This window comes from Neovison vison, chromosome 8 (genome assembly GCF_020171115.1).
Source record: "Neovison vison isolate M4711 chromosome 8, ASM_NN_V1, whole genome shotgun sequence".
In the NCBI taxonomy this organism is placed as follows: Eukaryota; Metazoa; Chordata; class Mammalia; order Carnivora; family Mustelidae; genus Neogale; species Neogale vison.
The window spans coordinates 69,444,855-69,471,213 of NC_058098.1; the positions used below are offsets into that span (position 1 = coordinate 69,444,855).

The 26,359-nt window shown below is 37.7% G+C and overlaps 1 protein-coding gene across 1 annotated transcript in view; it reads right to left on the reverse strand.

Annotated features, from left to right (window-relative positions):
- TMEM131 (transmembrane protein 131) overlaps positions 1–26,359 on the reverse strand; it is a 217,029-nt gene that overhangs the window by 82,978 nt on the left and 107,692 nt on the right. Inside the window, exon 5 of the mRNA XM_044263853.1 lies at positions 24,493–24,616. Coding sequence (XP_044119788.1) covers positions 24,493–24,616 — 124 coding nt within the window. The remainder of the gene's footprint in view (positions 1–24,492; positions 24,617–26,359) is intronic.

Here is a 26,359-nt window from a genome sequence, read left to right on the forward strand (position 1 = left end):
AAGTCAGGCAGAGGAAAGACAATTATCCTATGGTTTCACTCATATGTGGAACATAAGCATGGAGGACCACAGAGAAGGGAAGGAAATCCAAAGGGGGAGAAATCAGAGAGGGAAATGAACAACGAGAGACTATGGACCCCGAGAAACAATCTGGGGGTTTCAGAGGGGAGGAGAGTGGGGAGAGGGTTAACAGGGTGATGGGTATGGAGGAGGGCATGTGCTGTGATGAGCACTGGGTGTTATACTTAACTAGTGAATCACTGAGCACTATATCAAAAACTAATTATGTACCATACAGTGGCTAACTGAACATAATTTTAAAAAACCTATTTTTCCCACTTTGAGAAACTAAAAACAGAGAATGTAAAACCAAAATATACAAAACAAAGAAAATAATAGACAAAAGCAGAAAGGAGTAAAGTAGAAAACAGAAAACAGCAAAAAGTCAATAAAACCAAAGATAATGCTTCAAAAAGGTCCATAAAACTGATAAAACCCTGAACAAAATGACCAAGATTTAAAAGGAAGATGATAAAAACGTAAGCAACTGAAATGTGGACATTAACATGTGCCTTTTTACACATAAAAAGGAAGATTAAGGAATATTACAAACAACTGTATGACCATAAATTTAATAACTAGAAGAAATGGACACATTCTTTGAAAAACAGAATCTGCCAAAGCTCATTCAAAATGAAACAGATGATAAGGACAGACCTCAATCCATGAAAGAAGCTTGATTTGTCATTTAAAACCTTCCTACAAAGAAAAACCCAAGCCTAGATGGTTTCATTGGCAGAATGGTAGAAGTCTCTATCATCTATTTAAGAAGGAATTAGTGTCTTACATACTTTACAGCATATAGAAAAGGAGAGAACATTCCCCATCTTGTTTTACTGGCTTAGCATTACCCTGACACCAAGACTAAAGACATGATGAGAAAAGAAAAGTCAGTAAGTCCCATGAATGTAGACATAAAATCAACTACAAAATATCGGCAAATTAAATCCAGTCAATATATAAAAAATGATAATACACCATACGACTAAGTGGGTTTTATCTTGACAATGCAACTCTAGTTCAACATGCAAAAGTCACATCTATGTAACTGATACTATTAACTTACTGAAGAAAAAAAAATCAGATGGTCATTTCAAAAGTTGCATAAAACAAACTGGCAAAATTCAGTATCCATTCATGATTAGAAATATCAGTAAGCTGACATTAGAGAAATTTCTCAACCTGATAAACAGCATCTAAAAAACCCTAGAACATATTTCACGGTGAATGACTGAGTGCCAAAATGTGGAACAAGGTAAGGATGTCCTCTCAGGACAGCTGAACAAAATTATACTGGAAGTACTCAGCGCAATAAGACAAGGAAAAGAAATAAAAGGCATACACATTAGAAAGTAAGAACAATTTGTCTTTATTCACAAACAACACAGCTGTCAATATAAAGAACTCCAAAAATATCTTCAAAAATCCTCCCAGAATAAAAGAGTTTGTCAAGTCACAGGAATCAAGGTCAATATATAACGATCAGTTGTATTTCCATATACTAGCAATGAATTTTAGAATTCTAATTTTTTAAAAAGCATAATTAACAATCACACACACACAAATATGAAGTGTAAATATATTAATGTGCAAGTTCTGTAAGATGAAACCTGCAAAATATTGCTGAAAGAGATTAAAAAAAAAAAAAGCCTTTAACTTCAGAGAAAAAAAATCCAAACCACAGTGAGATACCACCTCACACCCGTAAGAATGGCTAAAATTAACAAGTCAGGAAATGACAGGTGTTGGCGAGGATGCACAGAAAGGGGAACCCTCCTACGCTGTTCGTGGGATTGTAAGCTGGGGTAGTCACTCTGGAAAACAGTATGGAGGTTCCTCAAAAAGATACAAATGTAGTGATCCAAAGGGGCATGCGCACCTGAATGTTTACAGCAGCAATGTTCACAACAGCCAAACTGTGGAAAGCGCCTAGATATCCATCAACAGATGAATGGATAAAGAAGATGTGGTGTATGTGTGTACACACACACATACACACACACACGAATACTATGCATACATCAAAAATGAAAATCTTGCCATTTGCAACGATGCGAATGAAACTAGAGGGTATTATGCTGAGTGAAATTAAGTCAATCAGAGAAAGACAATTATCATATGATCTCTCTGATATGAGGAATTTGGGGGGGTTGTGGGGGAAGGGAGGGAAAAATGGAACAAGATGGGACTGGGGAGGGAGACAAACCATAAGAGACTCTTAATTTCAGGAAACAAACTGAGGGCTGCTTATGGACACTGTGGAGGGTATGTGCTATGGTGAGTGTTGTGAATTGTCTAAGACTGATGAATCACAGACCTGTACCCGTGAAGCAAATAATGCATTATATATTAATAAAAAAAAAAAGAAGCCTTTAAAATGGAGACATACTGTGTCCCTGGATTAGAAGACCTAATATTGTTAAGATGTTAATTCTCCCCTAACTGATTTATATATCCAATGTAACTGCAATAAAAACTTCAGTCGGAGAAAAAGTTGCATGCATGTGAGATAATATCCTACAGCAGAAAAAGTACACTGCTGATAGGAAAACTGATGAAACTCATATATTTTTAAAAGATTTTATTTATTTGGGAGAGAGATAAGAGAGCGATCATGACAAGTGGGGGGAGGGGCAGAAGGAGAGGGAGAAGCAGACCCCTGCTGAGTGGGGAACCTGCCACAGGGCTCAATCCCAGGACCCTGAGATCATGAACGGAGCTGAAAGCAGATGCTTCAGCCACTCTGAGCTGACTGAGCCACTTAGGCGTCCTTCATATAAGTTTTTTAGTAATATTGTACTAATGTTAATTTCCTTGTTATGATAATTATACTCATTATATAAGATCTTGTTAACACTAGGAGAGACTGGGTGTGGGATATAAGGAGTCTATCTGTACTGTTTTTTATACATTTAAGAGTACATCAAAATAACATAATAATAATTTCTTAGAAAGATTTAAAACAAAAGAAATTGACAAGTTGATTCCAAAATTTGGATGGCCAGGAAAGGGAATAAAAAGAGCAAAACAGGGGCGCCTGGGTGACTCAGCTGGTTAAGCGTCTGCCTTCGGCTCAGGTCATGATCTCAAGGTCCTGGGATAGATCCCTGTGTTTGGCCCCCTGCTGAGTAGGGAACCTGCTGCTCCCTCTGGCCCTCTCCCCATGCTCATGCTCTCTCCTTGCAAATGAATAAAATCTTTTTAAAAAGATCTTTTTTTTTAAAAAACAAAACAATTTTCAAAAATAAAACTGAAGGACTCACAATATCTAAGAATTATTAAAAAGCTATAGTAAACAAGAAAGTGTGGTATTGGTGAAAGGGTAGACATTTTAGAGTCTATTAGATACATATTAGGACATAATGGAGAGTCTAAGAAACAGACCCATACTTAGGTCATCAGACTTTTGACAAAAATACAGAGGGGTTTCAATGAGAAAGACTATTTTTTTCAATCAATGGTTTACGAACAACTGTGTATTCATATGCAATACAAAATGAGTATGAATCACAGCTCACACCATAAACAAACATTAACTCAAAATGGATCACAGACCTAAATATAAAATCTAAAACTATTAAACTTCTGGAAGAAAAATAGGAGAAAATTTTTGTGACCTTGGTTTGGGCAAAGCTTAGCTACAAGTCCAAAAAGCATGACCCATAAAAGGAAACTTGATAAAATGGACTTCATGGAGATTAAAAACTTGTATTTGGAAACATTCTGTAAAGAGAATGAAAAGATATGCTGCCAACAGGGAGAAAAGATGTACAAATCACATATATGATAAGGACTTATATCTAGAATATATAAAGAATTCTAAAGAACTCAGTTAAGAAAACAAACAACCCAATTAAAAAACAGGCAGAAGAATTGAGCAGACATTTCACCAAAGAAAATATATGCATGACAAAGAAAATATACACATCAAAGAATATAAAGGGGCATTAAAGATGGTGAAAAGATGTTCACCATCATTAGTCAGTGATGAATGTAAATTAAAGTAAAAATGAACACTACAACTATTTGAGTGACTAACACTAAAAACAAGCAAACAGAACACATCTTCACAATACGGAGTACTAACAAAGATGCTGAACAACTGGAGCATACATTCATTCCTGTTGGGAATGCAAAATGGTACAGTCATTATGAGAAACCATTAAGCATATACTTAGCATAAGACCAAGCAATTCCACTCCTAAGTATTTATATTAAGGGAAATGAGGAAAAGAAAATTTATGTTCATACAAAAATCTTTATGTGAATATTTATAGTGGTTTTATTTATAAAAACTCCTAAGTGGGAAGAATGTAAATGTCTTTAACTGGTGAATGGATAAACAAACTGTAATACTGTCATCCAGTGAAGTATTACTGAGAAATAAAGCGGTACAAAGAATGGATACATCCAACTACCTAGATAACATGAAATGCATTATGCTAAATGAAAGAAGTTGGACTCCAAAAGCTAGGTAATGCATGGTTCCTATTTATATAACCTCTGGAATAGGGTATACTCAGAGGCTTGAACTGACTGAGCTATCAATTACAGGACCATGAATTTTTGAAACTCAGAACTATACATTAAAATGGATGAACTTCGGGGCACCTGGGTGGCTCAGTGGGTTAAGCCTCTGCCTTTGGCTCAGGTCGTGATCTCAGAGTCCTGGGATCGAGCTCTGCATGGAGCTCTCTGCTTCCCCCCCACCCCCCACTTCTCTGCCTACTTGTGATCTCTGTCAAGTAAATAAATAAGCGAATCTTAAAAAAAAAATGGGTCAATTTTACTGAAAGTATACAGTAATAAAAGTATATACATATATACATTTGCACATTCACTCAAGACAGTATTTTAGCCTGGACCTTTTTTTATAAGGGTCTCAGTTTTTATAAGAGTCTTCCAGTTTCCTGGAGCAAGGACAAGTAATTTTTTTTTTTTTTTAGATATTTTATTTATTTATTTGACAGAGCGAGATCACAAGCAGGCAGAGAGGCAGGCAGAGAGAGAGGAGGAAGCAGGCTCCCTGCTGAGCAGAGAGCCCGATGCGGGCCTCGATCCCAGGACCCTGAGATCATGACCTGAGCCGAAGGCAGTGGCTTAACCCACTGAGCCACCCAGGCGCTCAGGACAAGTAATTTAAAGTGTAGGTTTCACTATTGGCAGGCAAGAGTAAACTCAAATCTACTTTAAGACAACAAAAATCTCTAAACAAAATGGATAATTTCACTGAGCACAGGCAGTCTGTCCATAATTCCCACTGCTGTGAGTTTAACTATAAGGGGTCATATTGTTGGCCACCTACTTACCACCTTCATTACTCCTCTAACAGTTCAAGGACTTGTTCCTGACACCAAAGGGCAAGAGAGGAGCCTCAAGGCTCTTTGAGAAAAGAATGTCATTTTCCCCATCTAAGATACCAGTGCTTGTAACAGAGATGTTTAATTTTTTAACACACCAAGAAAACAAAAACAAAAAAAAAAACCACACTAAAAAATGCAGAGTTAAGCAGAAACTTCCTATTTTAAAGCAAGGAGTATGGTTAACAGAAGCCTCACAGAAAGGGTTAGTGAAGAAATGTATATGGCTCATTCTAGGCACTGCATTAAGGTAGGAAAACTCATTTACTCTTAGCATTTCAACTGTAACTCAGGACTCATAAGGGTTTATAATCTGGTTACAGATTATAATTTTTTTTTTTTTTGAGGGTGGTCCCTCAAAAACCTCAAGCAGTAAATGTAATGTTTAGTTGGTAGCACTGAGACACTAGTGCCGTCAATCTGGGGAAAACGCAACGTCAATGCAAGCTAACAGTGACAGTACTATGCCCTTCACTGTAAGATGTGTTCCAAGTTCAGAGACATAAAAATGTTGAAAAAACTGTTTTAGAATCAATGAGTATGGTATCCCTGTTTGACAGCATTTCTAATATCAATGAAGATATTCATAACTTACTACAGGGAAGTTTATCCAGCCAGAGAAAAACTGGTTTCCTTTAAAATTTTAATGGGAACTTACATATATATATATTATCTTTCTATATCTATATTCTATATATCTGTATCTATATTCTATTATCTATATTTTATATAATATTATCTTTCAAAAGTCCATCTAAATTCAAAAAGGAAGGAAAATGATCATAGAACACTTAATTTTTAGTATAAACTTTGGCTACTACCAGAACTGGATATCTAGTCTTGAGTAAGTAGGTGATGCATCAGAGACCTGAATTTCTAGTTCTGTCAGTAAAAAACTGTGATTTTGGCAAATAATTTAAGCTCTGTAAGTTTCAACTTCTCCTAAATTCAAGATGAGCCAGTTTTATTAGATGATCTCTGAGATCCCAATTATTAAAGAAACCATAAACATGACCAGTCTGTTTAATTCCTATGGAAGATAAGGCTTTGCTTCATGACATCATTTATATCTGAGGAGGGGCAGGAAGAATCTAGCAATGAGAGTATAAGTTCTCTTTGATAGTTCTCAGTATCTATCAAGACTTGAATCTATACTTATTTTAGTACTTGAAGAAGATGCTGAGACAGAACAAGTATTTCCCTCCCTCCTCTCCTCCTTCCCCTCTTCTCCCCATTTTTTCTTCTTCTCATCCTCCTTCCCCACCTTAATAACAGGGAAAATCTAATTCCAAGTGACACTTAAGGTTGTAACAAAACAGAACAGCAGGCTCAGGAACATAACCTTCCCACAAGAGTTCATCAGATTTGCTACAATTTATCCTTTGTCCCCTCCCCCCCCCCCCCCCGCACACTTTCTGAATTAGATGAATTGGTGTGATAAAAAATTAGAAAACAGTATAAAGTAATGAGGAACAAACAATGTGTGCCAGCTTTAACCCAACATTATCTGCAGCTAAGTATTTTACCTTTGTGCCACTACTTAGTCCCTGCCTGGCTCCCTCAGTAAGCTCAACCAGGTCCACGACTTCACCAGTGACTCTTCAACTTCCATTTTGAATCCAGTCTTTTCTCTTATAATCTAAACTCAGACACCAACTGACACTTGGCACTTGTATTCGGATGTCTAAAAGACATCTCAAATCTAACACGTCAAAAACTTAACTACTGATTATACTCCTGAAATCTCCTTCAGCCTTCTTCAACCCAGTTGACGGCAACTCTGTCCTTTAGTAGTTTGGGACAAAAACTACAGTCAATCTTGACTCTCCTCTTTCTCTTGGTCTCACATCAGGAAATCCTGTTGGCTGTGTTTTCAAAATATATCCAAAATCCAACAGCTTTCTTCACTTCTTCTTCTTCTTCTTTTTTTTTTTTTAAGATTTTATTTATTTGACAGGCAGAGATCACAAGTCGGCAGAGAGGCAGGCAGAAAAAGAGGGGGAAGCAGGCTCCCTGACAAGCAGAGAGCCTGATGGGGGACTCGATCCCAGGACCCTGAGATCATTACCTGAGCCAAAGGTAGAGGCTTTAATCCACTGAGCCACCCAGGCGCCCCGCTTTCTTCACTTCTTCACTCTTGTCAGAGTAACTGTCTTTTACCATAGGGTACTGCAATAGTTAATGTAGCTGGTGTCCCTGATTCTCCCCTTGTTATTCTGTAGTCTCTTTTTGATAAATAGTGATCCTTATAAAACATAAGCTATCATTTAATTTCTCAGCTCAAATCTGTGAAGGCTTCCAATTCCAATCAGGATAAGAGCCAAAGTCATCCTCATAGCTTGTAAGAGCCTTCACAGTTTATCCCTTCCCATCCCCATTCATTTCCCTCACCCTTGGTCACTCTGGTCTAGCCACACTGTCCTGTTTGCGCACAGGCAGGCTTTCACATCAGAGCCGTTGTACTGCCTGTACCCTGCCTGGAATGTTCTTCTTCCATATATTTCACTCCCTTCCATTCAGTACTCTCTCTCACCTCTTTCAAGTCTGTCCAAATTTCACCTTCTAAATGAAGCCTGTCCTGACTATCTTATTTAAAATTGGAAGAGTGATGGCAGCATAAGATGTCAGCATGAGACTGACATGGCAGCATAAGATGATCCTCCTTTTTGTCCCCCTTTTTAAGTTATGGATTAGAAATACATCCACAAACAGTAGTGTTTTTGTGGGAATTGTGGGATTCAGCACCATATGTCAGGGGACTTGGGAGTTGTCTCAACCACCGGTGGTGCGTATGGTAGTAGGTAGGCAGACTTCAATATGGGTTGCAGAATCAGTCCACTTGCCCCAACCACTCTTGCCATAATGGGAAAAAAACCTGGAGAGTGCTGACCTAGGCAGATACCCATACAAGACAGATGTTGTTTTTTTAAAAAAAAAAGGTTGGTCACAGCGGAAACTGTGAGAGGAATTTTCCCAATGCCAGTTCCATTTCCCCTACTCCACCAAAGCCAACACTTCATGGGAATGAATTACCCAGCAGTGGAGACCTTTACAATAAGGGAAAAGGAGAGCAGTGAGTGAGTACCCAACTAGACCCATCGTGCAGGGCGTGGCAGGAGAAACCAGTTTCTTTCTAGCAGCACCCAGAGTACTGAGGCAGGACCTCCAAAACTGGGCAAGGGAAGAGAGCAGGAAAGAGAAAGAGAAAGATAAGAATATAAAGGGGCATTAAAGATACACAGTTGCTGGTAACTGTACTCAGGACTTCAGCAGGAAGCCTGCCCATAAACCTCTGGGAATACTTCGCCCGAGGATACTCCCCACTGCACTGGGTCTACAGGCACCTCAATGGCCCAAGTGCTAAATCCACATCCCATCTCACTCTGCAGTGGCTCCGTGCGCTCACTCCCAAGTGCAGTGGTGAGAGCAAACCCCGTAAATGGAATGTTATCAAGAAAACAGCAGAATGTGTGGGCAAGTGAGAAACCACAAACTCGAGCACCACCTTCTGGAAAATCTAAAAGGTGGAGAAAATCCAAATATAATAGGGGCGCCTGGGTGGCTCAGTGGGTTAAGCCGCTGCCTTCAGCTCGGGTCATGATCCCAGGGTCCTGGGATCGAGCCCCGCATCCGGCTCTCTTCTCAGCAGGGAGCCTGCTTCCTCCTCTCTCTCTGCCTGCCTCTCTGCCTACTTGTGATCTCTCTCTGTCAAATAAGTAAATAAAATCTTTAAAAAAAAAATCCAAATATAATAGCACCAACAAAGAATATACGACATCTGAAGACAACTATTTCAAACACAAAAGCAGAAATGCAAAACTTCAAGAAACATGAAAAATCGAAAAAAATATGATCAACAAAAGAACAATAACCGAAAGCATAGATTTTTGCAATCTAACTGTTAAAAAAAAAAAAAAAAAGGGACTACCTGAATCCTTTAAGATTTTGTTTATTCATTTGAGAGAGGGAGAGCACAAGCAGGAGGAGCTTCAGGCAGAGGGAGAGAGAGAGGGAGAAGCACACTCCCCACCAAGCAGGGAGCCTGATGCAGGGCTCAATCCTAGAAGCCCGGGATTCTTTTTATTTTGTTCTAATTGATAATACCTGAGCAGAAGGCAGACGCTTAACCAACTGAGTCACCCAGGTGACCCTCAAAGTAGTTCTTTTGAACAAACTCAGTGATGTACAAGAAAACTCAGAAGGACATCAATGGAATCAGGAAATAATAAACAAACAAAATGAGATATTTAACAAAAAGAAGAAATACAAAAAAAGAGCCACACTGAAATTCTGGAGCTTAAGATTTCAATGACTGAGGGCGCCTGGGTGGCTCAGTGTGTTAAGCCGCTGCCTTCGGCTCAGGTCATGATCTCAGGGTCCTGGGATCGAGTCCCGCGTGGGGTTCTCTGCTCAGCAGGGAGCCTGCTTCCTCCTCTCTCTCTCTGCCTGCCTCTCTGCCTACTTGTGATCTCTCTCTGTCAAATAAATAAACAAACCTTAAAAAAAAAAAAGATTTCAATGACTGAAATGAAAAAAAATCCAACAGAGAACATGTATGGCAGAGTATAGCAAAGAGAATGCAGAATAAATGATCTAGAAATTTTGTATTATCAATTAGAACAAAATAAAAAGAATTTAAAAAAGTGAAGAAAGCCTATTGAATCTATCTAATTCCATCAAAGAACAAATATAATAATCAGAGTTCCAGCAAAAAGTTTATTTAAAGAAATAGCAGCTGAGAACTTCCCAAACTTGGGGAGAGACTTGGACATCCATGTACACGAGGCTAACAGATCACCCTATTATCTCAATGCAAAAGACCTTCTCCAACACATGGTATAAAGGAACTGCCAAAAATCAAAGCCAAACCGTGGAAGGAACCAAGATGCCCTTCAACGGACAAATGGATAAGGAAGATGTGGTCCATACACACTATGGAGTATTATGCCTCCATCAGAAAGGATGAATACCCAACTTTTGTAGCAACATGCACCGGATTGGAAGAGATTATGCTGAGTGAAATAAGTCAAGCAGAGAGAGTCAATTATCATATGGTTTCACTTATTTGTGGAGCATAACAAGTATCATGGAGGACAAGGGGAGTTAGAGAGGAAAAGGGAGTTGGGGTAAATTGGAAGGGGAGGTGAACCATGAGAGACTATGGACTCTGAAAAACAATCTGAGGGGTCTGAAGCGGCCGGGGGTGGGAGGTTGGGGGAACCAGGTGGGGGGTATTAGAGAGGGCACAGATTGCATGGAGCACTGGGTGTGGTGCAAAAACAATGAATACTGTTAAGCTAAAAAAAAAAAAAAAAAAGAAATGAAATGGAGGAAGAAGGGGGAGGAAGGAAAAGTTATTTCCCCAAACTTCATAATTTGACTTTTCCTCAATTGGCTCTCATGCAAAAAATAAATACATAAATAAAAACATTTAAAAAAATAAAAAATAAAGTTCGTTTTCCCCCTTAAAAAAAAAAATCAAAGACAAAGAATCTTAAAAGCACCTAGGGAAAAGAGTGTAATCTATGAAGGAACTCCATGAGGCTATTAGTGATTTCTCAGCAGAAACCCTACAGGCCAGGAGAGAGCAGGATGACATACTCAAGGAACTGAAAGAAAAAACTGCTAGTCAAGAAGACTCTTACCTGACAAAATTATCCTTCAGACGCAAATGAGAAATAATTACTTTCTTGGACTAACAATTCACTGGTGAACTCTGAGGGAGCTTATCCCTGCTAGACTTGCTTTGTAAGAAAGGCTGAAAGGAGTTTTTCTAGTGTTACTAGATGTTACTAGTGATAAAAAAGCATATGAAAGCATACATCATACTGGATAAAGGTAAATACATAGTCAGACATAGAAAATCCTAATTCTCTAAGAGGATGGTTTATTAACCATTTAACTATACTAGAAAGGCTAAGGAGAGTATAAAAAATAATGATAGCTACTATAATTTGTTAATGAATACAATATAAAAAGAGGTCAATAATGACATCAAGCATATAAAAGGGGGGAAGAGTAAAAGGTGATGCTTTTACACAATTGAAGTTGCTATCAGCTTAAAATGGACGGTTTTATGAGATGTTTTATGTAAGCTTCATGGTACCAAGAAGCAAAAAAGAGATTCACAAAAGTTAAAGAAGTAGGAAACAGAATGGGGGGGGGGTGGGAAAAAACCACAAATCTAGAAAGGCAGGGAGAAAAAGAGGGGAAAAGAATCAGTGGAAACACAGAACCACCAGAAAGCCATTAAGAAGACCAGATTGTAAGTCCATACATATCAAGAATAACTCTAAAAGTAAATGAACTGAATTCACCAATCAAAAGGCACAAAGGAACTAGATAAAAAAATGAGACCCAACTCTGTACTGCCTACAGAAGGCAAACTTCAGCTTTAAGGACACACATTGACTCAAAGTGAAAGGCTGCAAAAAGATATTAAGCGCAAGTGGAAACCAAAAGAGAGGGGCGTGGCTAGGCTTGTATCAGATGAAATAGATTTGAAAAGCCAAAAATGCTAACAAGAGACAAAGAAGGTCATAATATAATAATAAAGGGGTCAATGAATCAAGAGGATATAAAAATTGTAAATATATATGTATCCAACATCAGAGCACCTAAATATATTAGCAAATATTGCCGGATTTGAAAGGAGAAATCAACAATACAACAGCAGATGACTTCAGTACCCCACTTTCACCAACGGATAGATCATCCAGGCAGAACAAAAGCAAGGAAATGTTGGATTTGAACCATACATTAGACCAAATAGACCTAACAGACATTTATAGATCATTCTATCCTACAGCAGCAAATATGTGCTCTTCTCAAGTGCACACAAAACATTCTTCATGGCAGACCATGTGACAATACAAAGAACGAGTCTTATGGCAAATTTAAGAAGACTGAAATAATACCAAGTATATTTTCAGACCACAATCCTATGAAACTAGGAATCAGAAAAGGGAAGTTGGAAAACCTACAAATGTGTGGAAATTAAACAACATACACCTAAGTAACCAGATCAAAAAAGAAATCAAAAGGGAAACAAACAAATTGTAACAAATGAAAATGGAAACACAACATACCAAAACTTATAGGATGCTACAAAAGCAGTCCTAAGAGGGACTTTATAGTTATAAATGCATATAAGAAAACAGAAACATCTCAAATAAACATCGTAACTTTACACCTCAAGGAACTAGAAATAGAAGAACAAACCTGAGTCCAAAATTAGCAGAAGGAAAGAAATAAAAATCAGAGCAGAAATACATAAAATAGAGACCAGAAAAACAACAAGGAAAAAAACAGTGAAACTAAGAGCTGGTTTCAAAAAAATAAAACAAAATTGGTAAACCTTTAGCTACACAAACCATGAAATACAGAAATACATAGGATCATAAGAGACTATTATGAACAATTATATGCCAACACATTGGATAACCTGGAAGAAATGGATAAATTCTTGGAAACATACAACCTACCAAGACTGAGTCAGGAAGAAACAGAAAATCTGAATAGACCAGTGAGTAAGGAGACCGACTCACTAACTAAAGAAAACCCCAGGATAAGCTGGTTTCACTCATGAATCAAACTCTTCTAAAAATCTGAAGGGACAGAACACTTCAAAACTCATTTTATGAAGCCAGCGTTACCATTACACCAAAGTCAGACAAGGATAAACAACAACAACAACAAAAACCAACAGACCAATACCCTAGATGAATAGATGGAAAAATTCTCAAAAAATATCAGCATTTTTTCATGTGTCTGATAGCCATTTGTATTTCTTGATTGGAGAAGTGTCTGTTCATATCATCTGCCCATTTTTTGATGTGTTTGTCTGTTTCGTGTGGGTTGAGTTTGAGGAGTTCATTATAGATCCTGGATATCAACCTTTTGTCTGTACTGTCATTTGCAAATATCTTCTCCCATTCCGTGGGTTGCCTCTTTGTTTTTTTGACTGTTTCCTTTGCTCTGCAGAAGCTTTTGATTTTGATGAAGTCCCAGAAGTTTATTTTCGCTTTTGTTTCCTTTGCCTTTGGAGACGTGTCTTGAAAGAAGTTGCTGTGGCTGATATCAAAGAGATTACTGCCTATGTTCTCCTCTAAGATTCTGATAGATTCCTGTCTCACGTTGAGGTCTTTTATCCATTTTGAGTTGATCTTTGTGTACGGTGTAAGAGAATGGTCGAGTTTCATTTTTCTACATATAGCTGTCCAGTTTTCCCAGCACCATTTATTGAAGAGACTGTCTTTTTTCCACTGTATATTTTTTCCTGTTTTGTCGAAGATTAATTGACCATAGAGTTGAGGGTCCATATCAGGGCTCTCTACTCTGTTCCACTGGTCTATGTGTCTGTTTTTATGCCAGTACCATGCTGTCTTGGTGATCACAGCTTTGTAATAAAGCTTGAAATCAGGTAAGGTGATGCCACCAGCTTTATTTTTGTTTTCAACATTTCCTTAGCGATTCGGGGTCTCTTCTGATTCCATACAAATTTTAGGATTATTTGCTCCAGCTCTTTGAAGAATGCCAGTGGAATTTTGATCGGAATGGCATTAAAAGTATAGATTGCTTTAGGCAGTATAGACATTTTAACAATGTTTATTCTTCTGATCCAAGAGCATGGAATGGTCTTCCATCTTTTTGTGTCTTCTTCAATTTCTTTCATGAGTGTTCTATAGTTCCTCAAGTATAGATCCTTTACCTCTTTAGTTAGGTTTATTCCCAGGTATCTTAATGGCTATCAGACACATGAAAAAATGCTCATCATCATTAGCCCTCAGGGAGATTCAAATTAAAACCACACTGAGATATCACCTTACACCAGTTAGAATGGCCAAAATTAACAAAACAGGAAACAACATGTGTTGGAGAGGATGTGGAGAAAGGGGAACCCTCTTACACTGTTGGTGGGAATGCAAGTTGGTGCAGCCTCTTTGGAAAACAGTGTGGAGATTCCTCAAGAAATTAAAAATAGAGCTTCCCTATGACCCTGCAATTGCACTCCTGGGTATTTACCCCAAAGATACAGATGTCGTGAAAAGAAGGGCCATCTGTACCCCAATGTTTATAGCAGCAATGGCCACAGTCGCCAAACTATGGAAAGAACCAAGATGCCCTTCAGCGGATGAATGGATAAGGAAGATGTGGTCCATATACACTATGGAGTATTATGCCTCCATCAGAAAGGACGAATATCCAACTTTTGTAGCAACATGGACGGGACTGGAAGAGATTATGCTGAGTGAAATCAGTCAAGCAGAGAGAGTCAATTATCATATGGTTTCACTCATTTGTGGAGCATAACCAATAGCATGGAGGACAAGGGGCGTTAGAGAGGAGTAGGGAATTTGGGTAAATTGGAAGGGGAGGTGAACCATGAGAGACTATGGACTCTGAAAAACAGTCTGAGGGGTTTGAAGTGGCGGGGGGGTGGGAGGTTGGGGTACCAGGTGGTGGGTATTATAGAGGGCACAGCTTGCATGGAGCACTAGGTGTGGTGAAAAAATAATGAATACTGTTTTTCTGAAAATAAATAAATTGGGGGAAAAAAAAAATATCAGCAAACTGAATTCAACACACATTGAAAGTACTATACACCATGACCTAGCAGGAATTCTGCATGGGATGAAAGAATGGTTCAGCATATGCAAATCAATAAATGTGATACACATTTAACAGAATGAAAGATAAAAATCAAATGATCATCTCAATAAATGTAGAACGCATTTGACCAAATACAACACATTTCCATGATAAAAGCCCTCAACAGATTAGGTACAGATAGGCCGCAATTCTATATAATAAAGGCCACAAAGGAAAATCCATAGCTCACATCATATTCAACAACAACAACAACAAAAATTGAAAGCTTTTCCTCTAGGATCAGGAACAAGACAAGGGTGCCCACTCTCACCACATTTACTTAGAGTAATAATGGATGGCCTGGTTAGATCAATTAGGCAAGAAAAGAAATAAAAGGCATCTGAATCAGAAAGGAAGAAGTAAAATTGTCATATTTGCAGATGATCTGATTTTATACAGAGAAAATCCCAAATAAAGACTCAACCAAAAAACTGTTGGAATTAATAAACAAATTCAGTATATTTGCAGGATATAAAATCAACATACAGAAATCAGTTGTGTTGGTATAAACTAACAACTAAACACTTGAAAAAGAAAGAAATAAAACTATCCTGTTAAAGTGGCATAAAAAAATACTTGGGAATAAATTTAACCAAGGAGGTGAAAGATCTGTATAGGTGAACCTCATTTTATTGTGCTCCACTTTATTGCACTCCACAGATACTGCTTTTTATTTTGACTTTTAAATTTTTTTAATTTTTTTATAAACATATATTTTTATCCCCAGGGGTACGGGTCTGTGAATCGCCAGGCTTACACACTTCACAGCACTCACCAAAGCACCTACCCTCCCCAATGTCCATAACCCCACCCCCCTTCTCCCAACTCCCCTCCCCCCAGCAACCCTCAGTTTGTTTTGTGAGATTAAGAGTCACTTATGGTTTGTCTCCCTCCCAGTCCCATCTTGTTTCATTTATTCTTCTCCTACCCGCTTAAGCCCCCATGTTGCATCACCACTTCCTCATATCAGGGAGATCATATGGTAGTTGTCTTTCTCTGCTTGACTTATTTCGCTAAGCATGATACGCTCTAGTTCCATCCATATTGTCACAAATGGCAAGATTTCATTTCTTTTGATGGCTAGTATTACATTGTGTATATATACCACATCTTCTTTATCCATTCATCTGTTGATGGACATCTAGGTTCTTTCCATAGTTTGGCTATTGTGGACATTGCTGCTATAAACATTCGGGTGCACGTGCCCCTTTGGATCACTACGTTTGTATCTTTAGGGTAAATACCCAGTAGTGCAATTGCTGGGTCATAAGGCAGTTCTATTTTCAACATTTTGAGGAACCTTCATGCTGTTTTCCAGAGTGGTTGCACCAGCTTGCATTCCCACCAACAGTGTAGGAGGGTTCCCCTTTCTCCGCATCCTCGCCAGCATCTGTCATTTCCTGACTTGTTGATTTTAGCCATTCTGACTGGTGTGAGGTGATATCTCATTGTGGTTTTGATTTGTATTTCCCTGATGCCGAGTGATATGGAGCACTTTTTCATGTGTCTGTTGGCCATCTGGATGTCTTCTTTGCAGAAATGTCTGTTCATGTCCTCTGCCCATTTCTTGATTGGATTATTTGTTCTTTGGGTGTTGAGTTTGCTAAGTTCTTTATAGATTTTGGACACTAGTCCTTTATCTGATATGTCGTTTGCAAATATCTTCTCCCATTCTGTCAGTTGTCTTTTGATTTTGTTAACTGTTTCCTTGCTGTGCAAAAGCTTTTGATCTTGATGAAATCCCAATAGTTCATTTTTGCCCTGGTTTCCCTTGCCTTTGGCGATGTTCCTAGGAAGATGTTGCTGCGGCTGAGGTTGAAGAGGTTGCTGCCTGTGTTCTCCTCAAGGATTTTGATGGATTCCTTTCTCACATTGAGGTCCTTCATCCATTTTGAGTCTATTTTTGTGTGTGGTGTAAGGAAATGGTCCAATTTCATTTTTCTGCATGTGGCTGTCCAATTTTCCCAACACCATTTATTAAAGAGGCTGTCTTTTTTCCATTGGACATTCTTTCCTGCTTTGTCGAAGATTAGTTGACCATAGAGTTGAGGGTCTATTTCTGGGCTCTCTATTCTGTTCCATTGATCTATGTGTCTGTTTTTGTGCCAGTACCATGCTCTTGATGATGACAGCTTTGTAATAGAGCTTGAAGTCCGGAATTGTGATGCCACCAACTTTGGCTTTCTTTTTCAATATCCCTTTGGCTATTCGAGGTCTTTTCTGGTTCCATATAAACTTTAGAATTATTTGTTCCATTTCTTTGAAAAAGATGGATGGTACTTTGATAGGAATTGCATTAAATGTGTAGATTGCTTTAGGTAGCATAGACATTTTCACAATATTTATTCTTCGAGTCCAGGAGCATGGAACATTTTTCCATTTCTTTGTGTCTTCCTCAATTTCTTTCATAAGTACTTTATAGTTTTCTGAGTATAGATTCTTAGTCTCTTTGGTTAGGTTTATTCCTAGGTATCTTATGGTTTGGGGTGCAACTGTAAATGGGATTGACTCCTTAATTTCTCTTTCTTCTGTCTTGTTGTTGGTGTATAGAAATGCAACTGATTTCTGTGCATTGATTTTATATCCTGACACTTTACTGAATTCCTGTACAAGTTCTAGCAGTTTTGGAGTGGAGTCTTTTGGGTTTTCCACATGGAGTATCATATCATCTGTGAAGAGTGATAATTTGACTTCTTCTTTGCTGATTTGGATGCCTTTAATTTCCTTTTGTTGTCTGATTGCTGAGGCTAGGACTTCTAGTACTATGTTGAATAGCAGTGGTGATAATGGACATTCCTGCTGTGTTCCTGACCTTAGCGGAAAAGCTTTTCAGTTTTTCTCCATTGAGAATGATATTTGTGGTGGGTTTTTCATAGATGGCTTTGATGATATTGAGGTATGTGCCCTCTATCCCTACACTTTGAAGAGTTTTGATCAGGAAGGGATGCTGTACTTTGTCAAACGCTTTTTCAGCATCTATTGAGAGTATCATATGGTTCTTGTTCTTTCTTTTATTGATATGATGTATCACATTGACTGATTTGCGGATGTTGAACCAACCTTGCAGCTCTGGAATAAATCCCACTTGGTCGTGGTGAATAATCCTTTTAATGTACTGTTGAATCCTATTGGCTAGTATTTTGGTGAGAATTTTCGCATCTGTGTTCATCAAGGATATTGGTCTATAGCTCTCTTTTTTGATGGGATCCTTGTCTGGTTTTGGGATTAAGGTGATGCTGGCTGCCTTTTTTTTTTTTTTTTTTTTTTAAACAAATTGAAGGGTCTATGGCAACCTACAACCTACAAGTCTATCAGTGTAACTATTTTTCAATGGCATTTGCTCACTTTGTGTCTCTGTGTCACATTTTGGTAATCCCTGCAATATTTCAAACTTTCTCATTATTATATTTGTTATGGTGATATGTGATTAGTGATCATGACTCACTAAAAACTCAAATAATGTTTGACATTTTTTAGTGATAAAGGTATATGCATTTTTTTAAGACATAATGATACTGCACACTTAAAAGACTACAGTACAGTGTAAACATAAATTTTATGTGCCCTGGAAAACTAAAAAAAAATAATTTCATTGTGATAGTCACTTTACTGTAGTGATCTGGAATCAAACCCGTAATATCTGAGGTATGCCTGTGTTAGGAAAACTACAAAACCTTGATGAAAGTAACTGAAGAAGACACAATCAAATGGCAAGATAGGCCATGTTCACTGATTGGAAGAATCACTGATAACTGTCTGTTAAAATGTCCATACTACCTAAAGTCATCTATAGAGTCAAGGCAATCCCTATCAATGACCCAAAGGCATATATTTTTTACAGAAATAGATAAAACAATCCTAAAATTCATATGGAACCAGAAAAGACTCCTAATCACCAAGGAAATGTTGAAAAAGTAAAACAAAGTTGGGGACATCATGTTGTTTGATTTCAAGCTATATTACAGAGCTATGAGCACTAAGACAGCATGATACTGGCACAAAAACAGAAACACAGACCAATGGAACAAAATAAGGAGCCCAGATATGGACTCTCAACTAATCTCCAACAGAATAGGAAAAAATATCCAAAGGAACAAAGATAGTCTCTTCAATAAAAGGTGCTGGGAAAATTGGACAGCTATATACAGAAGAATGAAGCTGGGCCATTCTCTTACACCATACACAAAGATAAACTCGAAATGGATGAAAGACCTCAATGTGAGAAAGGATTCTATCAAAATCCTAGGGGAGAACATAGGCAGTAACCTCTTCAACATCAACCACAGCAACTTCTTTCAAGACACATCTCCAAAGGCAAAGGAAACAAAAGTGAAAATGAATTTTTGGGACTTCATCAAAATAAAAAGTTTCTGCACAGCAAAGGAAATAGTCAACAAAACTAAGAGGCAAACCACGGAATGGGAGAAGATATTAGCAAACGACACTACAGACAAAGGGCTGATATCCAAGATCTATATAGAACTTCTCAAACTCACCACCCAAAAACCAGATAATCAAGTTAAAAAATGGTTAGATGACATAAGCAGACAATTCTCCAAAGAAGACATACAAATGGCTAACAGACACGTGAAAAAGAGTTCATCATCATTAGACATCAGGGAAATTCAAATCAAAATCACACTGAAATACCACCTTATATCAGTTAGAATGTCAAGAATCAAGAAGTCAAGAAACAACAAATGTTGGAGAAGTTGTAGAGAAAGGGGAACCTTCTTACACTGTTGGTAGAAATGCAAACTGGTGCAGCCACTTTGGAAAAGAGTGTGGAGGTTCCTCAAAAAATTAAAAATAGAGCTACCCTATGACCCAGCAATTGCACTATTGGGTTCTTACCCCAAAGATACAGATGTAGTGAAAAGAAGGGCCAAACGAACCCCAATGTTCACAGCAATAAAGTCCACAATAGCCAAAATGTGGAAAAGAGCCAAGATGCCCTTCAACAGACGAATGGATAAAGATGATGTGGCCCATATAAACAATGGACTATTAATCAGCCATCAGAAAAGACGAATACCCAACTTTTGCATCAACATGGATGGGACTGGAGGACATTATCTAAGTGAAATAAGTCAAACAGAGAAAGTCAATTATTATATGGTTTCACTTATTTGTGGAGCATAAGGAATAGCATGGAGGACAACAGGAGAAGGGAAAATTGAAGGGAGAGAAATTAAGAGTGGGAGATGACCCATGAGAGACGACGGACTCCGGGAAACAAACTGAGGGTTTTAGAAGGTAGTGGGTGGGAGAATGGGTAAGCCTGGTGATGGGAATTAAGGAGGGCATGGATGGAGCACTGGGTGTTTATAAGCAAACAATGAATGGAACACTACATCAAAAATGATGTACTGTATGGTGACTAACATAACACATAAAATAAATAAGTAAAATGGGCAGAGTAACTAAACAGATATTTTCCCAAAGAAGACATAGCCAACAGGTATACAGAAAGAAGTTCAACAATTCTAATCATCAGGGAAATGCAAATGAAAATCACAATGAGATACCACTCCATAACTGTTAGAATGGCTATCACTGAGAAAACAAGTGTTGATGAGATGTGGACATAAGGGAATCCTGTACACTGCTGGTGGGAATGTAAATTGGTTCAAAACAATATGGAGGTTCCTCAAAAAATTAAAAACAAGAACAACCATATGATCTGGCAATCCTACTTCTGGGTATTTATCCAAAGGAAATGAAAACAGGATAGTGAAGAGATATAAGCACTCTCATGTTTACTGCACCATCATTCACAATAGCCAAATGTCTATCAACAGGTAAATAGATAAAAATGATATGATACACACACACACATTCCCCCCATGGAATATTATTCAGCCATGAGAAAAAAGGAAATTCTGCCATTTGTAACAATATGAATGGACCCTGAGGGCATTGTGCTAAATGAGTTATATAAAATCATTCATTAGATAAAAATATTCATTAAGACCTTCAACCCATGAGAAGAGATTATATTAGGAATAGTAAAATATGTGGGCTAAAACATTTTTAGTCGAGATTGAAACAATGTTTTCTTAATCTTCAAATTATGTGAAAATTTAATCAATCAAAACGTTCTAGACAATCAAGGAAAAAATAATTTGTGTTGCTTACCTATGTCTGTAAGGGACTACATTTTTATAATTCTTACCATAATCCAAATTAGACTATTATATACAGTATTTAAAAAATCTGTATTCTTTGATACAAAACACGTATTACATGTTTCTTTTTAGTATTACATGTTTTATGGCCAATATACAATATAGTCATGAAAGATGGATAGGTCTGAATTGTGGTAATAATATTATGGAATTTTAAATTGTAAGTATAATTAACTAGACAATTATAGTTAATTAACAGGTAATAACAAGTAATGTAATTAATTATTGGAAGTCACATACAGAAAAACAAATTGTCACAAAACCACATTCTTCACTACCCTTATTCTTCTTGATTTTCAGGTTAAAAAAAGACCTTACTAAGGGGGCTATTTGCCTGTGGGTTATTATATGGTTATATAAAACTTGGCCTTTTAGAAAAATAACTACTCTCTTCTCTATTTCCTATTGGTTAGTTAATATAGAGATGATACTGGTAAATAACTGAAAACTTAAGTGAGTTATAGGAAATGTTCTATTTTCAAGGATGTAAGATCTGACCAGGAATTTTGAAGGTGACAAAGAGTTAAAATAAAATTTCAGAAAGGGTCTGCCCTCCTGGACACGAGAAGACTCTTTTCATCTTTCACCAAAGGCTCTTAATGTAGGCATAACATTGAAGTGAAGGGGAAATAAGGCTATTTCTTCCCCCCAAGAATTCATTCCATTTCTCCCCTCCATTCTTCAGATGCTGGAGTCCACACCTTACTTCAGGAAATTAAGATGGAAACCAAGAAGAAGAAGAAGAAAGTGAAGACAGCATAGACTTTGGCTATCTTCTTTTGAAACTAAATCTAGGTGATTCAGCTGTAGATTTTGGTAGGTATAGATAATTTTTGTTTAATTTCACCTCCTGACAATGGAAAACAAGTATGATTTTTAACTTATCCTTTGACTAACATACAGATTTACTTTATCTTTTGAGGAATTTTCAGAAAAACACTTCTCTCTGCATAAAATTCATGTGTAGAAATAAGTCCTGGGAGGGTCTAGTTTGGAAATGTCAAGCTAGTGGCTGTTAGTTTGTTTTGTTTGGTCTACACCATCTGTCTTTTTAAAACTGAATACATTTTCAATGTGTAAAAGCTGGAAGATATCATATAAAAATTCCTACTTCTGATTCTTTTTGGAACATAAGAAGAACCATGGATGGGCTTACATTCCCACATGGTTAACCACTGGCTGGACCTGAGTGCAGGCTGATCCCTTTAGACTGGCCACATGTTCTCCAGTCACCCTCATTCCATGTGGCCCACTTCTCTCATTTACATTATTTATATGGTCCCTGTAAGCAATCTTTGTTATTCTTGGTCTGGTCTGTGTCTTATGATAGAAACATGAAAAAAGTGAAAACCCTGGCCTTTAACAAGGGTGAAGCTCAGGCATTTTGAAACAAGAAAACATTGCTTGAATTAGCAGAGAATGTTAACGAGTTAAAAATAAAATCTGTACTGCTGTTGTGAACTATTTTTAAGCTGTTTCCATTTTCACTTCACTATTTTGCTCTTTAACTCAACAAACAAGTCTCTGCACATTGGCCATTCCCGGAAGTTGGGTGGTTGCATTTACACATAAGTGCACCTCTATACACAGGTGGTAGCATATACATCTCATATCATAGCCTAATATGATACAAATCACTGGGTAGGCCAATAGAACACACACACACTCATCTTGGGTCTTATCATTAACTGCATGACAGGGGCAAACCCTTCTGAAATTGAGTTCTTTCTTCCTTTGTATAATGAGGATACTGGACTAGATGAATATGTAAATCTCTCCCCAGCACAGCCACTCTATTATTTGAGAACATCAGCATGTTTTAAAAGCTCTGAAAACATCTTTTAAGTAACAACAAAAAAATAACTTCAGGGAAATTTAAGAAATACCTTAGAAAAAGGGACTTCTTCCATGAGAACCACAAAAATAAAATTTTTTTTTAAGATTTTTTTAAATTTTTATTTATTTGATAGACAGAGATCACAAGTAGGCAGAGAGGCAGGCAGAGAGAGAGGGGGGAAGCAGGCTCCCTGCTGAGCAGAGAGCCCGATGTGGGGCTCGATCCCAGGACCCTGAGATCATGACCGGAGCTGAAGGCAGAGGCTTAAACCACTGAGCCACCTAGGCGCCCCAAAATAAAATTTTTATTACTGAAAGTAACATGCTAACTCATCAGTTCCCTGCTAATACTCTGAAACTTAAAAAAGCCAAAATTACATAATTTTATTCTTTACTCCAGAAGTTGCTAGCTAAGGACAACATATGATGAAATAGGATTTTGAAAGGAGAAATGTAATATCTAAATAAATTCTATAATTTTAGCTATTTTAAAAAAAGATCCTTTTTATTTGGTCCTATCTCTTCAAAGGAGTCAGTGGAAACTCTGGGAAGATGAAATTAAGTTCCACTCACTTATCTCCCTCTGATGCTTGTTATTTAGCTTTTTTGGAAGCTCATCTATTAGTTATTTTAGCAGCCTATCTGTTAAAGCTTAATGTGTGCATTGTCTCAAATTCAAAATTTTTGAAGGCTCAAGTTTTCAGTCAGATATATATTTTTTTAAATTACAAGTTTGCATACTATCTACAAAAATGATTATAAAATTAAATTTCAGAGGATACTTGTAGTAGACAGAACTCTAAAACAGCCCCCCAAATTTCCTGCCCTAATCTCTGAGATTGTGACTACGAGGAGATATCACACCTGTGGTTATTTATATTACACAATAAAGGGGAATTTACAAACGTAACTGAGGTCATTTTAGTTAGTTGACACTAACTAACTAGTTAGTTCATCAAAAATTTAGTTAGTTGACACTACCTAGTTAGTTCATCAAAAAGGAGACTATCCAGGTAGTCCTGGCCCGATGATACGATTAAGGCAGAATTTTTTCCACTGGTGGCAGAAGAGGAAGCCAAAGAAACCTGAAGCATGAGGGAGATATGATGCATTACTCCTGGCCTGAGGGTGGTGACAAGCAATGTGGGCACCCTAGGGAAATGAGAGAGGTCCCTGGCCAAGAGACAGCAATGAAATGGGGACCTCAATTCTATAAGCATAGGAATTGAATTCTGCCAAAAATTTCAATGAGTTGGGAAGTGGATTTTCCCTGAGTTTCCAGTCAAGGACTCAGCACAGCTGATGTATTAATAGCTTTATGATACTCTGAGCAAAGAGACCACTGGACTTATTATTATTTCAAACTTAAGGGAAACATTTATTGTAGAAATACTTACCCTATTTTGAAAAAATGATGCATGAAAATGTGATGTTGTAGCAGATATTGATACTAAAGTAATGGTTTCTTCAGAACTAGGATTATGTAAGTAAACTTTTTCCATTTTTGGCATTCCAACTGGCCTGTAAAAGCAAAAACAAAAAACAAAAAAACAAAAAACACAACAATAAAAACCTGTCACAAATGCTTCATAGATTCCTAGTTGTTAAAAAATTAAATATCAAAACCATTAGACAAATATACATCCAAACATATAAACAATTTATTAAATTGGTTTATATTTAAAATTACACATGAAAATGCATTCAGCAAATGTATAGTAGTGCCAATTTTATGTCACATACTGAGCCAGGGGCTGGGATATGATGAAGCAAATCTCTGCCTGAAGGAAGCTTACAGTCTATTGAGGAAGCAGGCAGGAAACAAAATGGTCAGATCCTTTCATTGCTTTCTGTAATACTGCCCTGCTTTCCTACTAATTCTGAATCATGTTCTCTTCTCCCCAAATTCCACTGATACACACTCTTCAGTTTAGGAGAAACTGAGTGGCAAAGTTATGTGAGCAGATCTGCTTTATGAGTTAGGGGGTATTACTGTCCTCATTTTATAAATGAGGATACTGAGGCACAGAAAAGTTATTTAACTTATCCAAAGTCACACTTGGAATCTAAGTTTGAATCCAGGCCACCTGGCTTTAGTCCATGTTCTAACCCATTATACTAAATTGTCTCCTCTCATAGGAGTAACATAAGCCACAAACTCAGTGGTCTGATATCCACAGATGCATTTTAACGTTCTCCTTGGCATCCACATTATAGTTGGTCTCAAAAGTGAAATCTCCCCAGTTATGTAGTCCATTAAGTACGCACACAGCTAATCTTAGTTGTACAGGCCTCCTGACTCATACAGCATTAGAGAATTCTGCATAAAAATTACACTTCTTCTATGCTCTCTAATCATTTAATTGGCACCAGTCTTACTTCCTTAACAAGATTATCAGTACTACTTTGGACAAAGGTTACATTATAAATGCACCGTGTGGTCTCCATGTTATCTAGCACAGGCACTTGGTAAGAGGGTTCGTGGGTGAGCTGCATCCCCCCACACCCCTCACCAGTGGAAATTAAGGTACTCCCAAATCTGACATCAATCAACCTAAACAAGAAACTAATGCCATATGTTTTCACAGCTTTCCAACCTGGCTCAGGCTGGTCTCATGTGCCAGGCCCTCATGCCTTTACCAATTTCTTTGTTCTGTGTTTTCCTCTCTATCCTCTATGCCAATCCAAATTCTCATTTTCTAATTCAAGTATAGTTTCTTTCACAAGGTCCTCTCCTCAGGCAACCATTCTGGTCCACATTTTTATTTTATTGATGCTACTGCTCTCCTCGAGCACCCCATCCCCATACATACACAAACAATGCTGGAAAAATGTAGAAGCTAGAGAAAGGTACTAATCCCAAGTATTAACTAAAAAACAGTAAGAAACCCTTGGGAGAACAAAAGGTTGCCTTGAACTGGAAGGTGGGGAAAAAGGAAGGGACAAAAAACAGTCTAAGCTGACAATGAGAGGCTAGGGGAAAGGAAGTCTTCAAAATTTCATTCTCCATTTCCTTCCCTGCTTGTCTTGGGACAATTGGAGCCTGTGCCCTCAAACTAGAACAGCAGAGGGTGAGCCTTACAGAGATAAGAAGCTGATAATCAACTACCCTGGAGCATACCAACCTCAAAGTCCTCTCTTTGGTCCTCCAAAGACCAAGACTGTTTGATTACAGTTTAGGAAGACACCTCCATACAGATGCTTCTGCCTGTCAGACAGAGTGGTGGCCAACACAGGACAAATAACAGTTTTTACACATATGTG